The sequence below is a fragment of the Calliopsis andreniformis genome, chromosome 12 (genome assembly GCF_051401765.1).
Source record: "Calliopsis andreniformis isolate RMS-2024a chromosome 12, iyCalAndr_principal, whole genome shotgun sequence".
In the NCBI taxonomy this organism is placed as follows: domain Eukaryota; kingdom Metazoa; phylum Arthropoda; class Insecta; order Hymenoptera; family Andrenidae; genus Calliopsis; species Calliopsis andreniformis.
The window spans coordinates 10688911-10705947 of NC_135073.1; the positions used below are offsets into that span (position 1 = coordinate 10688911).

At 31.7% G+C, this 17037-nt stretch overlaps 2 protein-coding genes across 6 annotated transcripts; one reads left to right on the forward strand and one right to left on the reverse strand.

The window, feature by feature from the left end:
- Positions 1–1979: 1979 nt before the first annotated feature.
- On the reverse strand, positions 1980–13925 carry LOC143185514 (protein no-on-transient A). 4 transcript variants are annotated; one of them, XM_076388585.1, is made up of 10 exons: positions 13595–13925; positions 12024–12194; positions 11716–11934; positions 11220–11521; positions 10678–10973; positions 10408–10598; positions 10026–10143; positions 9652–9671; positions 2294–2358; positions 1980–2070 (listed from the first exon to the last, which is right to left on the reverse strand). In XM_076388585.1, the coding sequence occupies exons 1-9, from the start codon at positions 13787–13789 to the stop codon at positions 2335–2337; spliced, it is 1536 nt and encodes a 511-aa protein (XP_076244700.1). In that variant the 5' UTR covers positions 13790–13925; the 3' UTR covers positions 1980–2070; positions 2294–2334. The 4 variants fall into 4 exon arrangements, with proteins under 4 accessions (XP_076244700.1, XP_076244701.1, XP_076244699.1 ...); XM_076388586.1 differs by having other exon boundaries at positions 10026–10119; positions 13595–13924; XM_076388584.1 differs by lacking the exons at positions 1980–2070; positions 2294–2358 and adding an exon at positions 5640–6825 and having other exon boundaries at positions 10026–10119.
- A 1172-nt stretch (positions 13926–15097) lies between these two features.
- Positions 15098–16931, forward strand: LOC143185551 (HIG1 domain family member 1C-like). 2 transcript variants are annotated; one of them, XM_076388654.1, is made up of 3 exons: positions 15098–15253; positions 16196–16332; positions 16544–16931. In XM_076388654.1, exons 2-3 carry the CDS (start codon positions 16203–16205, stop codon positions 16732–16734), a joined length of 321 nt encoding a protein of 106 aa, XP_076244769.1. In that variant the 5' UTR covers positions 15098–15253; positions 16196–16202; the 3' UTR covers positions 16735–16931. The 2 variants fall into 2 exon arrangements, with proteins under 2 accessions (XP_076244769.1, XP_076244770.1); XM_076388655.1 differs by lacking the exon at positions 15098–15253 and adding an exon at positions 15577–15756.
- Positions 16932–17037: the final 106 nt, after the last annotated feature.

The following is a 17037-nucleotide window of genomic DNA, read 5'->3' on the forward strand; positions in this document are numbered from 1 at the left end:
TATATATATATATACACACACACATTCGTATGAAGACGAAACCTTATCTCAACAAATTTTACGTTCTTACATTACTTATTATTGAAAGAAGTATATTTTAGTTTATTTTACTGTAGAACATTTTAGAAATTTAATTTATTAAATTAAGCATTGCACAATAAACTAAATTGTTCTGATTAGTTAAATAAGAAGATAACAGATACTGAAATTTATTGTAAATTTGACTAAAAGCTTAGCAATTTTTACAGAAACGGATGTGATATTTAAATATTAATAAACATTTAATATCATATTTGTAGGAAAATTCTAATTATTCGTATAATTATACGACAGATATATTACAGTTTGATATCGTGGACACGAAATCATACATTTTATCAATTTGAATTTTTTTAGTTCCTTTTGTTATGAAGCATCTTTCTAATCCAAGTTATCTATAAAAAAATACTACTAAAACTTAAATTTACAAGTAATGCTATATTTCTTGATCAGTGATATGATACAATCAATAAGGATATGATGAATAATAGTGGGAGAACATTTAAAAGAAGACTAAAGAAGCTCTCAATGCGTGCCTTTGAAAGTGGAACATTGCTTTTGTATTGTGATATGTGACATAAAACTTGAATTAAATTCTTTTAAATCAGTTCTTGCGTAATACTGCACCGAAGAACTACCTATCTTTGTAATTGCATGGAAGTATACGATATACGTATTGTTAATTTCAACACTTTCCTACTTGCTGCACATTCGTATAACGTTTTTACAATAGATCTTTTAGACATATTGGTTTATAGTTAACAATTTTAAATATAATTTTAAAGAAAGATAATAATGACGGGTTTTAAATATTTAGAAAAAAACAGTGGGTGGTATAATGTATGTAATTTGTTTATTTGTAACAAAATTAATTTATATACAAGTTGCCTACTTGTAATTTGACATTTATATTTGGCATCGAAACACTGTAACAAAAAAAACGATACTTTTGACAAATTTTCATTCACACTATATTTTGCATCATGTAATTAGAAAATTCAGTTTATAAACGAACTGGAAGATGTCATCTCTTTTAATCAGGACTCTAGCCAAGATTTCATCATACTAACGTGTATCAAAGTCTCTAATCTTTCCATGTTAACATTGAAATTATTACATTTCATACTATAAAAAAGAAGACAGTCACCTTTGAACAACTACAATTTAAGTTTGAAGTATAGTTCCAATTTCTTCGTAAGTCTTGAAGTTCTGAAAAAGATACAGGTCTGGGTTAGCAATTAGTATATATTAATGTCAAACTGTTTGTACAAGATTTCAACCATCAGTAGGACGTTGGTTGTAAACTTCGTCACAATATTCAGACCCGAAAGATAAATCATCATTAAATTTTCATTTAATATAAAATTGAAATTGTACATTAACATATTGAATACCGCGTAGAGAGAACGTGTGGTCAATGTGTATCTATTTAAATTTTGATTCCTGTTCCTTGAATAAATTTTATAATATTGTTTCGGCATTCAATGTGTTAAGCACATGCATAAACTTAAAATATATTTAAAAAAATATACACTACCTCGAAATTAAAAATCCAGTAAGAACAATGCTGGTTGATAATGTTGAAATATCGTATTATCGGTTAACAATTAATTTTTTTTATCTTTAATTCAGATATTAATATATGCACCATTTCTATCCATGGACTTGAGCTTCAAATATTTCGGAGCGCAATCGTGTCTTCTTTCTGTAAAGCAGAAAATATATTTTATTACTATTATTTGTAACAATGAAAGAGAATTGGAAGAGAATTCGTAAAAAATTAGATTCAGCACACGTTGGGACAGTCATCGGAATGATATCTCATTACAAGAATTTCTCATCATTATGGATTACATTTCAAAATGTTTGTACGAATTTGTACGAATAACAAAACTTTTTAAGTGATAAAGATTTAAAATATTCAAAGATATAAAACATACCTCATTTTCTTTCCTCTTCAGGTCTTTTAAATGTAATGTATTCAGAAAGATGCGTGACAATCGTGTTAAGGCATCGTAGTGGTTGGCAAAGCTGTAAAATTAAAACAATCGTAAGTAAAAGCACAGAAAATCTTCTATATATTTATCTTAAAGATTTTATAAAGAACGGTCAGTACATTGATAGATTTAATATTTTATCATGAGATTGTTCAAAATGAGTAAGGATTTTACCATCATTATACAATATTAAATGAAACATATTTTAACCACTGTCAGGACTTTTGCATTTGGAAATAATATTTACTGAAACTTGCCTTTTCCTCATCGTGTCATACGACTTCGTTCATTCATTTCTTCATCCAGCGACTGCTACGAGAACCTGAAAACATACAACATAATATAAGTACTTCTACTTTGTACAACGACATTGCTCTTGTAATTTAGAGTTCAGAATTGATACTTTTTTCTATTGGAAATTATAAATTTACTAAGTAAAATCAATAACAGTATCGTTCATATCATTAAAAACTTCTTCAGAATCCTGAATTCCAAGGCTTCACTTGTGAAGTATAGAAATAGCACAATCTCAATCAATGTCATAAAAAAAACAAGCTTTTTTGTACTTTTCATAAATTAACACCTTATGAATAAAAGTCATGTACAAAAAGTACACAATATAAAGGACATAGAGGAATATCTTATTTTATTGGAGCTACATTCTTGAAATTGATTTGGCAGAATGTAATATTAGAAGATCAAATAATGGACAAATATGTTAAAGGATTGTTTTGCGAGTAGTTTTTCAAATGAAAAACACGTTTTCCTGTGAATGAAGCATTGGTACTTTTCAAACTGTGTACGCAAATATACTTCAATTCCTACGTGATTTTCATACATGAAAACTACTTAGTGTTTCAGTGTATATTAATTGGTCAATATTAAAATAGATCACATTGGTAATATTTTAACACATTGAATAGATTGTCATGTATGTACAATAATAATATGCACGAGATTCACGTATCCTATAAGTATATTACCACCCAAAAATCAAGTGAATCATTGATAAGAAATTCTAACGTTTTGTTGTTCAAATAGGAATTAGTTGTAACAGCCTAGATTTCAATAGCAAACCTAGACAACCTTTCGCTAAAGTTGGTACACAAATAGATTTTGGTTGTCGTAGGCAAAAAACATAGTCTAGGCTGGTAAATTTGCACACAAGGAGTTTTAAGTTCTTACAGAATCGTGTAATAAAAACGATCAAGTTTGCAGAGTGTAAAAATCTTCAGCATGGAGTTAAGGTATATTTAATAATTAAATAAGTCATCAATTGTAACTCCTTATTCTTCTGCTTACTGTTTAAAGCTTATCAATCTTACAAATTCAAATTTTGTGGTAAAGATTACAAATTAGAGTATTAAAATTGCATTTTATAGATTCTGAAAATATAATTCAAATTAGAACATACATTAAATATAAAAAGTGGTCAAAATATTTCACAGGTAATTTTATTAATGCAGTGTAGAGTAACAGTGATTAGTCACGATACTTAAGGATATTTATACTCCTTTTATAATCTTTACCATGTGTTTATGTAGTCATCCCACCCGAAGATTAAAATACAAATATGGATAATAACAGTTTTACAAAATCTACTCACCTCATACCAGTAGATTCATTGACACTAGTAGTTTCAAGTAAGTAAGCCTATCTTGTCATTGCTGTATCTCCTCCGTTAAAGACTCTTGCTTAATAAACATTCAGTTTATATTGTGCATTATCTCGCGATTTCAAGCGATCGCGTGCACTCGAGCGTAGTGTCGTTTTCCTCAAGAAAAAAGATGAATATTTTTGTCCACAGAAATTTTCAAAAGAAATTATACTTTCTCGAAGATCTTTTACATAAACGAAGATTTCTGTTTTCTAAAGATTTTGTTGAAACACATTAAATGTATGCATTAGGATAATGCAGACATTGCAATGTGCGCCATAAGATAAAAGTATTCACTAAATGAATGTTTCATCAGATCCTATCGAAAGGATCGTGATTTTCATTTTGTAAATACTGAGTCTTCTTGAAATCACCTAATGATAAAGGTAATGTAAAAAAACAATATTATATAAGTATCTATACTACAAACACACAATTGTAGGTCAGTTGATTTGGAATTAATCAGGAGGTTGTTTTCATTATATTCATGAAAGAGAGAAATAAGATTAGATAATTGGTAGAATAAGATTAGGCAGGCAAGACACATTGAAGAGTAATGCGAGTAATTAGAAGATTGTACGAAAATTGTTCTGAGCTTTTTCACTTGTAAAACGAAATATAACATTTCTTTGATCATTAATTAAAGAAAATACAAGTATGTGAAATACGATATTTCACTAGACACCAAATTTAAAATAATTGTAGAAATAAAAGTATAACGAAAAATATTCTGAACTCAATATTTCCTGAAAGATAAATTTTGATAGTGGTAGATTTATAAGTATATAAAAATGAAATTTAAATTCTCTTTAGATTAATATTTGCTTGCGTTGTTCTGTAGAATTGAAGTGCAAACAAATATTTGAATTTTCCTAAAACATGATCTAGCAATATTTATTAACACTTGCCATCAGCTAGAAAGAAGTAAAAAGTATTAAAAACATAAAAATAATTAGAGTAAAATATAATTATAATAAATTATGAAAAATCATCCTTTTGAATTACTCTTAATAATTTTGTTTTATTTTAAGAAACATGTAAAAAAATCATTTCCATTTAGTTTACACCCAAAATACAATATTATAGAGTCTAATGTTTAAAAAAATGGTTGAACTTTTGTTACTTCTTTCCAATATGGAAAAAGTCTTCATACATTTGGAAATAAACAATTAGTAGAAATCAGAAGTATTTCTACCAATTGAAGTTCGGTTTTCCCCGTTGAACCAGTACAAATAAAAATATCAAATTTTTGCCATTCCCAACTTTCTCCACTCATAAAGAGAATTAGCGAAAGGTACTTTCTCAGTAAATTCTAAAGATATTGGTTCTGATACGTAGAACCAAAACTGTCTTAGCATTATTAAATAGAGAAGCCTCCATATGAAAATTAATGTGTGATTTACGCATCATAGAAGTACAAACTATTTTTATACAGAGTATATAAAGTTGATCCCACTTAAGAAATTATGGTCCTGTAAAAATTTCAATTCAAGCCATATCTTCGTTGGGTATAATTTACATTGAAAGCAATGGGATTGACAATTTTTCGCATTATCCTTCAAGCACACATCCTTGTAATGCTTCTATAATGAAGATTAATAGTATTAAATAAAGAGTAGTTCCTACGTATATATTATATATATATATATATACTTTATTCATAAAATTACTGTTTGTCAGTTAAGTTCCTTCACAAAGTTCTGAGTAGCACAATAGCAGATTGCTCTGCTGATATAACGTCTTATTCTAACATAATTACTTTTACGAAATTTTAAGCAATGTGGAAATTGCATGTACTCTCCCATGTTGGTACGCCATTCATTAGCTCAAAAACATGTATGTACGAATAATGCACTAGCTAAAAACTATCCGGTACTTTCCTTTTCTCTTGTCGAGAAATAAATTACCAAATGACTGATATAGGTTTCAGTCAAGATTAACGCATCCTCACTTATAAACTAATTTAATCATTTTTTTGTGATCCATCGGGTACAAAGTAAAAGATACGATTAGAATATTATGTTTACTTTGAAGAACTATCAAATTGATTAAATGATAAGCTACGAATAGCATAACACGATAATACATTAGTAACGAAAACTAATATATGTTATGTCGTTTCGAATATGTACATGTTTTTCTTTCATATTGAAATAGAACTCCCATATTTTTTCTTTAAAATGCTAATTGACGATCAACATATACTTTTTCTACATGTTACGGCATGTTGGCATAATAAAGTTGGTAAAATAATAAGTTCGGAAACTCAGTTCTTCCTAGTCCTATGTTTCTTTTATGTTTGAAGAACAGTCTCCAGGAATTAAAAAAAGACTCGATTTGAAAAGTAATGAACCCTTAAATGTAATGAATACTTAAAAATTTCAAAATGATATGGATTGTGTTAGTAGTCAACATTAACGAGTATACCACAGAATTGATTTTTGGTCTTTCTCAAGAGAATATTTTTCCAGGGCCTAAAGAGTTCGTCAATGTATCAAATACATCCTTTGGGTTAGTACTATAAGTCATCCAGAGAGTTATCTTTCGCATTTTTGCGCACGCAAATTCACGATCGTTAATGTTTTCTGATTAACTTAAAAACTGTATAAAACACAGTAGTCTCCCGCAAATTATGAACGATTCGCGATATATTACGTGACATCAGATCCAATATGAAAGATATAACAATCGCTCGACCACTATCCTCAATGTTTCTCTTCGCACTCATTCTTTTCCAACATCCCTCCCCGCTATCCCTATGATATATATAAATCGTGAGAGATGATCGATAGCAAAAGTCCGTGGAAAAATGATTGAAGAAATACAGTTCGAACTATTGGAGAACGTAAATTTCTTCTTGATCGATCGATTAATTAAAGAAGGGTGTGTCGTAATACTGCAAGAGATCTTTTAGTATCGTCTCCTCTTGTTAGGATAATCGTCCTGACGATTTCGATCGTTTCCACCTTGCCAACGTCCACCACCACCACCACTACCTCCGCGACCGCCACCCATGTTACCCATGTCAACCCTCATGTCCATCAAATCCATTATTTGACCGCGGTCGTCATTGTAACCCCCTCGACTACCACGATCCATACTGTTATAAGCATCCATGAAAGACTTTGGATCCTGATCGTCAAGCGTCATGGTATCACAAAAAGAAGGTCGAGAGTATTGCACCCCACGTGAAGGGTAGTATCCCGTAAAGATCGAATGACCGGAAAAAAAAAAATATATCGACAACGAATTGTCATGATTTCCCGTTTACGATACGGTGAACACACCCACACACGGTGTTTCGTAGATTTTTGGATGTACCATAAATACACATTTCACGGTTCAGGGCGACCATCCATGTTTGCGACAGCAGCACAGGTCATCGTCAATTTTCGTCAAATCACATAGAAAAGAAAGGGGAAAACACAATGTTAGACGTTGTTTGCAATGTACAACATTAGTAGTAGAATGGATAGCGTGTATGATACACGCGCTAAAACAAACGATATACGAATAAATACGTTATACTCCGTTTTTTTTTTCTGAGAATGTATCATGTGTCGTTTTCTCGACATCAGTCATTAAATGTTATTTGACCAAGCAAATGCCCAACATATAGAATCGACGACGGTGGTTCACCGTCGAAGCAAGTACACCTGTAAAGTAGACTAAGAATAATCGTATCTCGTAAATCAGTCGTGTCGTCTATTTTAAGATATTCTCGGATAAAATCAAAGATCCAAAACTGTGCAGCCTAAAGCTACCATCAGAATTTAAATGTATCACACTAAAGCATTCCTATCAAAATGATTAAACTGTTAGAGTTGTTTAATGCTTTGAAGTTCCCAGTTTTGAAGCTTCAGTTTGAGTTAATACCAAGTTCAATACCCTATTAGAATATTTCATTGCATTCTATACAAAATGCGTATGAGCATGAACATAAATAGTATTCTTGCCGTATGTTCCTACAACCCAGAAAACCCTAATATTCTTATAAAATCCTGTCAGAATATGCTCTTTGCTGTATAACAATACGAGACGTAGCATTTTAATAGCGGTATTGTTTAACAGATTCGCCGTTTTCATTTGTAACTTAGAAGTAATATGATCACAAGTTTGCACAATTCTGAAGTTTAAATATTGACATAAGTAACAAAGAGACGTGATCAAGGTCTCTAAGTAAAACTCTGTGTAAATATTTATACTACAGAATTGTGTGTATACTTGATTAGCAGATGCCATACGAAATAACGTCACGAAGGCTGATATATCGTAATTTCCCCCAAATTTGTGTTGCGTAAAATAAAGACCCTTTCAAAGGCTTGGTTATTCATATACAGTTAGTATTGATATCACTCTACTCAGAAACTACATTTGAACAATCATGTTCTTCACTACTAATGCTATAAATTTTGATTTATGAAACAATAATGCAATTTACCAAAATTCACGTAGTTTCTGAATACAGTTAGTCATATTTCATTAATATTGTTGGGCATTTGTTTGTCAATAAATATCAGATTATTACTATGGAACTATACTGCGAGAAACTAACTTTTCATAGAAGGTAATCAAATAGAAAATGCAATCTCTATACGAAGAATTTTCTTCTTAATGAAACAATTTTAGTTCCATAGTAAATAGCATACCTAATTCTTAGCACATCTAGAGAAAATAGAAGGACAGAGCCTCCTGTCTGCAAGCATATGGAGAGACCAATGTGGCAGGGTTATAATAGTTTTGATTATAATCATTTCGTTTGCAAATGCCCAGAAAATAGAGTATGTAACACATAAACAAAATTTAGTGTTTCCAACTTAATAGTACCCAAGTTTTCCATATTTTGCATATACCTAAAGAATTCATATCATTCACTTTGTTGCTCAGTTAAAGCATGTTGCCTACACAAGTGTTACAAACGGATTCCCTAAAATATTTGTAAAACTCTTTCGTGAACGGATAAAGTTAAATTTCTTCGGAGGAAGATAACTGTACCGAAATTTCAGTACATCTCATGGATGAGGAGGCTTATTAAGATCAGTATACCTATGTAAGATCAGCCTACCTACAGAGTTTCTTAACTTAAAATTTCCTATGCCATTCGTAAAATAGTAGGTTATACGTGTACGTACATAAAAATTTCATAACTTTTCTTATTATTCTACAATTGTATTCATAAAATGAAGAATGAATTTGGCGAGATTCTCCAATAATCATACAGAGATCTCTGATTCATAGAGCCATTTCGAGTAAAATATTCACTTAAAAATGTCTTTTTTGTATAAATTAGAAAAACTTTAGTAGAAATTTTCATGAAGTAATAGTTTCAGTCGTTTGTGGCTTGTGAAAATGGAAAAGTATGTTCAGTGGTTGGTATCAACCATGGTGATAACATAATGCTGGATGCAAAATTATGATATTGTACCATTTGATTATAAGTAAAATGTTAGAAATTGAAAACCTGATGCAGAAGTGCTCTATCAGCGTAAAAATTTAAGATCTATTCCAGTCATGAAATATTGGTATAATATCCGGACACGAAGTTTCAATTTATGCCCTCATTGACCCCTCCACATGTTTATAGCCAATTAATCAGAATGGAATCATTTGTACAAAACATGCGTAAAACTACACTGCATAATGAAAAAACTGGCATTTGCAGACATTAGAACTCTGCTATATTGGAAAGCATGCTCCATGGGAATTTTTGTGAAGTTCCTTTTCACACGCTTCGAAGAATCTTTTTACTAATAATACTGGCTTTTATCATGCAAGAACATAGTTCCCAATTTATCTAATGAAAATACTCGTGGGTAACCGTAATTGTTTTCGAAGTATCACTAAATAGAGATACGCATAAAAATGAAAGATCAAAATTAAATGTTTCGAAAAAGAATAAGCAACTGTTTTGTCATAAAAAATTAAAAAAAGAAATAATAATTGAAAGGGATACGTTACCACTGGCATGCCGCTTCCACCTGAAATGAAATAACATATAATAAAAAATAATGAACTATCATATTATCGCATTAAAAATGATTTTCGCATGAAACTGAATATTTTCGAATTGATATTAATGTGACTCTTTAAATTGGCATTTGATACGTAGTCATCGAATTTGATACGAATAATTAGATGCATGCGAATATATTAAATTAATAAAACAATTTATGAAGTATTAAACAACGTTTTTAAGGTACGGAAAATTATAAAAATTGTTTAATCAAGCAAAACTTCATATGCAGGTCTGCAGAATAGGAATGTAGGCTTTGGGAGGACTTTTTATCAGCGGAGCACAATAATATGTATTAATTTGAAAGTTCAAAACTTACCGTCAGGTTGACCATATCCATCGCGATCGCTATTACTAACGGAATCATAATTCTTTCCTCCTAGACCACCACCTCCACCTCTCATTGCTTGTTCCTTAAATATAAAAGGGACATAACCCTGAGCATTATTAAGAAACATGAATCAAATGATCATTAAAAAGTTATGAAATACGTCAGCTTAAGTATCCATTACCTTGTGTACAAGTATTAATAAAATATCTCTAACAAGAAAAAAAATCGGAGTATACAACGCGAATACTTAATATACTTTTTTACAGTTCAATTCTTAATATACTTTTATCCTTGCCATACAAGATGCATTAAAATTTTAATTATTAGAACACTGCATTAAAAATTACAAATAAAAATTGTAATTAATTACCTGCATGAATAAGTTGTTTTCTTGTTGGCGCCTATGCAATTCCTCTTCTTGTCTTCTTATACGCATTGCCATTTCTTCTTGTTGCCTTCTTCGCAATTCCTCTTCGCGCGTCCTCTGCTCTTCGGCCTGTCTCTCTTTCATTTCCCATTCTCTCTTCTGCCTTTCTCGATCTGCTTCACGCATACGCAATTCTGTAATAAAAAAGAAACTTATTTGTAAGCACACCTATCTTTCCAAAATTTTCAAGGCAAAGTGAAATAAAACACTTACGTTCTCTCAATAATTCTGTTTCGTGCTCGTAACGTGCAAACTCCATTTGAGCTTCTAATTTTTCTTCCTCCATCGCCATTTCTCTCTTCAATGCTTCTTCTTTCTGCTTGTACAGTTCGTGAAGCTGTTTCCATCTCGTTCCGTATTCGTGCTCAAAACTTCCAGCTTGTGCAAATCTTGGACCAACGTCACGAGCTTTGAAAAATTCTGGATTCTTCCTGGGCAAATTCTTATCTGGATAACCATCGACATCATCTTGTTGTTCAAATGGCTCAACAACTACTGGACGTAAAGAACTGTAACACAGATTATATTCTATATATATACCTGGTTCATAATAATTATAACTTTGCCAAGTTATATAAGGTTTTGTGCTCCCGTCCTTCGGCACATAATGCAAAATAAATTTGTACTATGCTTCCTTAGGGAACTAATTTTTATTTTCCCCAAATTGTATTAAATGGCACTTGTTGATTATTTAAAAACATCGAACAAGCGTGGCTTCGGGGTGAATAATATCCATGATTACTATTAAAACTTACGCAGTTAAGAAGTAGCATCCTTCTGTGCATTTTCGTAAGGCAAGCTGGGCCGATGGCTTTCTGCAGAACTCGACAATTCCCTCGCCAGTAGATTTTCCTCTGTCGTCCACTATCACTATCGCGCGTTCAATTTCGCCGAAAACACTAAACGCTCTTTCTAGCAACTCGTTCGATATCCAAGGTGTTAGGTTTTTCACTTTAATCGTAGACGAATGTGGAGCAAAACGTACTTTAAGCACACGTCCTTTACGCATTGTGCCATCTAATTCATGTTTCGCTTTTTCAGCGTTGACCCTGTAATCCTATATATAATACAAATCTTTGAGTCACAATTCATACTGCATCCATATTGTAGGTATGAAGTATAATTCATCATAATTTTTTGTATTGCAGCCACAACGTTATTATCACGGTTATCAAACGGTAATTGTTTTAATCATTTGTTACGAAGTACGAATAAGAATTTATTATCAAATATCAGTAAAACGTTATTTACCATTCTCAGAAATGCGAAGTTCTTCTCTTTGTTAACAAAAAGTTCAGAAATTTCACCGTACTGCTGAAACATCTGTTGGATCTCTTCCTCTGTGACATCATTTGTTAAATTTCCAATGTACAATCGATTACGACCACTAAATTTCTTTTCTGTAGTTTCCTGAGGTGGTAACTCATGAGTGGGTCCACTTATTGCCATAATCCGCTCCATCAGACGATCCTAATTACAAAAATGAAGGGATTCAGTTCAGGGTAATTTACATTTTATATAATATAATTAGTACAATCACACATAGTAAAAATACTTACATCTTGTGAACGATTTCCCATGTTTCTGTCCCCACCTCCTCGTCCACCTCTGCCACCACGCATTCCACCACCACGGCCCATTCCCATTCCTCCTCCCATGCCTCCTCCACCCATTCCTTCATTCATAGTGTTATCCATCATACTTCCATCCATGGAATCGCTCATTTTCATCTGTAATAATATATAAAACATGACATATATTATAGCAATACTGTATCTTCAACAGGAGCAGTTATACACTTTCAAGTCTCAAAATCTTCAAATTTCTAAATATTTAAGATACAAATCTTTAGTTTCTTAAATTTTCCAATTTTTAAACTCTATCTAGCTTTTGAAATCTCAATCAATCAAATATCACTTTGATATAATAAAGGTTAAAAAACAGGAGATCTTAATGGAATGAAAACAGTACCCATTTTAGAATCCATAACTCAGGACCATACTGGATGCTTATCTAGATAACTTCTGAGAATTCAACAAAGGGAAGCAAAAAGTGTAAGTATGAACAAAATTGATTCGAATCTAGATTCATAGGTTGTAAAAGCAAACATGGTTAGCTGTTAAAATACTTTGAGAACTTCATTTATCTTAGATACGGAGCTCGAAGCTCACTTCGAGATCCCATTTTAAGAATTGACGAGAATAGCGGCAGATGTTAAATTGAGAAAAAATGTGGACGCTAAGTACCACTGTAATTCTTAATAAAATTATATATTTTTATAAATATTTTATGAATATAAGGTGGTTTTTTATTGTTAAAAACATTAACTTTCTGGTACACGTGGGTACAAGTTCTTAATTGTACTTCCACCCGCCATCTTAATTTTCATACGCGCCATTTTGGAAGTACTTCACAGGAAAAATCGATATTCTTACATTTCTTTAGGTATTCCAACAAGACTCTCATATTATTCTTTATCCAAAAATTCAGTAAAAATATTTTTAAGTAATATGCTACTTCTAATATAAGACCGTAATCTTAAACAATGTTGCATTCTTGTAGTTTCACGTTAAAAACGTAGTAATTGCATCGTAATTAACTCGTCTGATTTTCTCGTAAAACCGAAACTTCCTAATTTCAGTTATTCAAACCTTCTATCTTCGTTTCAACTTCTATAAATGATATTCAATTTTTTTAAACCACTGCAAACACTCCTACTATTTATAAAAACATCAACTACTACAATTTCCCAGCAAACTTCCGAACATCCAAATTCCAGCTCGAACACTAGAGCTGGAATTCTCTAAATTCGAATATCAAGTTATTCATATGTTCGAAGCCTCAACAACTGTGGACGCCTGCATTCTCTTCAATAACAACCATAAAAAGGACTATATATGCTCTATACCCCATTGTAAATTGTCGCTCCACTCATAATAATGAAACAAATCATTACACACAAATCGTACCAGCTTAAGCTTCATTTTCTAAATAAAACCATACAGTGGAAGCGAATCTCGAAGCCGGTTCGAGTATTACGCATCACTTTAAGACAAACATGGCGGATAAGAACAAAGAGTACTTGCTTGAACCCAATTTCAAAGGCATATCAGTAAAAAGGAACGCTCACCGGTCCATCGTTATTTCTGTTTCCTCCGCCCATTCCTCCTCCGCGTCCACCAGAAAACCGTGTGCCGCCTTTTCGACCACGCGGCCCGCGATTTCCGCCGCCCGGTGGATTACGCTCTCTTGGGTTATCGTTGCTGTTTTCCGCGTTAGCATTTTGTTGCTCCGTCTTCACGCTCGGCGATTCGGCCCCAGCCATCGTTCCCTCGGAAATGTTAGCGTTTCGTCTCTGCAGCCGCGTACCACAGAGCAGAAGTTCCTCGCGACAAGCCTCGATCGCTCCCCAGAATCCTTGGAAAACGAGGCGTCCACTATGGCGTTCGTCAACGAAGAGAACGAAGACGTGAAGAAGAAGTACTAGAACCTCTGCCCCCCCACTACGTGCCGTCACATCCGGTGCAAGAGGGGCATTCTTCTGAAATAGCGATTGGCTGGTTCGCGAAGTAAGAGGTTGTTCGGATTGGTTGGAAAATGCAACTGCAACGTTGCCACGTTTACGAGAGATTATTTGAGATATCTAGGTCATTAAGTGTACGTTTGATAGATGTATAATTAAGGAAAATATATGTATTGATTTGATAGAAAAAGGGGAAGGAAGAGTTTTTTTCTAAGGAGCTTTTATATGCGCAATATGCAATCACTGAAAACTGTGCATGTGGTGGTAATGAAAGCAATCGAAGCGACATCTTGTGTAGAGGTTTGTAAATTGATGTCTATGGAGATTTGCAAATTAGGCTTTAAGGATTATGAAAATTTAATTTCTATGATTGATTGTGAGTATTTATTGGTGAAAGGCGTTTTACTGATAAATTTATTTATTATTTTGATAATATTATGGTTAATGTATCATGTTCGTAGATTGTGTATCTAATATCGCGTTGCTCAGTGGCACCTAAGTTAGCAGAAATATGTATTTAAATTTAAAACATTCGAATGCATCAATTCCAACTTTATTCTCTTGCTTTCAAACCGTGAGAAAGATTTCTCTAATTTTAAATACATATTTACTTCTAACTTTAGACCTTAGGAGGATACATAGGGCTTAGAATATTTTATTGAGATGTAATAGACAGAACTTAACAATTTTTCTAATATCCTTTTATCGTTACCTTTACATTGAGTGCCTACTTATCAGATCATGTAAGTTAAAACTACGCAGACACTATAAAGAGAAACTCTGCTCAAAACTCTTTCAGGATAAAAAGAAATCGAATTGAAATTGGAATAAAAAGTAGTACAATTGAAAGTAGAAATACAATTTTACACAACAAAGAATACTATTCTGTCAATTTTTAAATTATCAAACATTTTTACAAATATTTGAAACTTAATTAAAACACTTAATTTTGTGTCATATGGCTAATATTTATGTTTCAACGTTTACTCTGAAATATTTCACAATAAGGGAGGAGGAAAAAAAAATGAGGAGATTTCCCGCGATTTCTTAATGAAGACAACCGTTAGGAGCAGCACTGTCCTCTTCTGCAGTTCTGCTTGATGTAATAGCGAAGAGTAAGAGTAAAGAGGAATGTTTTCGCCCGCAAAATACTGTACAGTTGCGTCATGACATTCGCAAGAGAAGGAAGATTTCAATCACGTGCAATAATTTAAGCAGTATTAATTAAACCGTAGTAAAACTTTGTGTATTGTTTAGAAAACAGAGGTAAATTTTTGTCGTATTTTCACTCATAAAATTATCCACAAAATTGTATGATTTAACTCCATCAAAAATAATTGTTAAACACCACGCAGACGAGGAAATTATAAGTTTAATCGAACAAATTTAACGTCAATGTTGTTTAGCATCGTAAGTCTTTCATAAATATTTCCAAGATAGTGAGCCTATTCTAGTATTCAAAAGAAGTGTCTCAGCGTGTGATTTTATCGATCGAACTATCCACGCAAATCGCAGTGCTGTAAAAATGAACGATAAAATGACAATATGACAAACTAGGTGCAAGTAGTTCCACCATTGAGTAATTATTTCAAGTATCGATGTCGATGTTAGAATCTTAAGATGAAATTTATTTAGTTATGAGTGACCTTAACTAATTTCAAGTGTCATTATCGTAACATTGAACCATACACGCGCCCACGCTATATTTAAAATCAATAGAAGATGAAAGGAACCGAACGAGCAAGAAACACTTGATTTTGACACCATTTGTATGTACATATATGGATATGTATAACGAATAGCAGATCAATCGAAAAAATGATTAAACTGTATTTAGATAAATCGAAATAATGAATGAACATGGTGAAATACTTATGATGTAATGAACACGTGCAAGGTTACTCGTTTGTATAAAAATAGTTTCGAATTATATATGTATTGTTAATATGTTTCCGTCACTGTTTGTTAATTAAATTTCGCATTATTAAATAGAAAAACGTGATAAAAAATATTCATTTAAGTAATTTTTAAGACATTCATATCTTTTATGTTTTTGATGTTTTATCATTATGCAAAAATATATATTATTAAAAATAAGAATATTTTATAGTTCAACAGTTTAAGAAGGTTGAAGAAAGTGCTTAAATATATAAATAGTTTAAGAGAAATAATGAAATTTTTTTTAAATATTCCATTAATATTCTATAGGTAAACAATGGATCAAATACGGAGTCTTCAAAAAGTGGAGATTCCTGAAGAAGCTCTTAAACAAACTTTAGAAAAGGATGAATCACTTATAAGCAAACTTCAAGCAGTAACACAAAAATCACCTTTCCTTGTAGCAAGTATGTATTTCTTAGAATATAGCAATGAATAAACTCTACTTTTTACATATTTTCCTTTATAGCAATTCAGTAATAATAATGTCAAATGCAATCACTTGAAATGATTTGCATACATAGAAATTGAAACATTGCTTCTCATAGTATATTAATATTTTTTTATTTAGTCATAATAATATTAGACTTCATGACAATGTGACTTTTTAAATTATAGGTATAATAGGTTTTGCTGTAGTAGGTGGAATTGGTATTCACAAATGGAAAACACGAAAGATACCAATTTCTCTGTTTCTCATACAATTGAGAGTTGCAGCTCAGGGTACAGCCATTGGATTCTTAAGCCTAGGAATGGCGTATCACCTGTTTAAAGATCACATTGTTTCCAAAGACAACAAAGAGCAATGATAATAACCACAATTTTAGTGCTTAATTATGTAAACACAAACAAGTAAATGAGAAATAGAAAATTTTAGCATTAAAAGTAAACTTTTAATTAAAGTAAACTTTTAAGCTTGTAACTTATACTGTAAAAATTATTATACAACTTGTGGTTATTAAACTTCTGTAATCTCTATCTAGTCCTAAGATAGAGAAACACAGTATATGGTATTATTTAATTTATGTAAAAATATTTTCATATTTCCTGAAATGTATATTTTATTAAAAAATCTCTTGACTCCTGTTATTATTTCTATGATATCATTAGTA

Coding starts and splice junctions, on each gene's coding strand:
- LOC143185514 (XM_076388583.1), bottom strand. CDS start 13,789: ATGGCTGGGGCCGAATCGCCGAGCGTGAAGACGGAGCAACAAAATGCT. Junction 12,195..13,594: donor ACAGAAATAACGATGGACCG/GTGAGCGTTCCT, acceptor ATATTATTACAG/ATGAAAATGAGCGATTCCAT. Junction 11,935..12,023: donor TGGGAAATCGTTCACAAGAT/GTAAGTATTTTT, acceptor TTTTGTAATTAG/GATCGTCTGATGGAGCGGAT.
- LOC143185551 (XM_076388654.1), top strand. CDS start 16,203: ATGGATCAAATACGGAGTCTTCAAAAAGTGGAGATTCCTGAAGAAGCT. Junction 16,333..16,543: donor ATCACCTTTCCTTGTAGCAA/GTATGTATTTCT, acceptor TTTAAATTATAG/GTATAATAGGTTTTGCTGTA.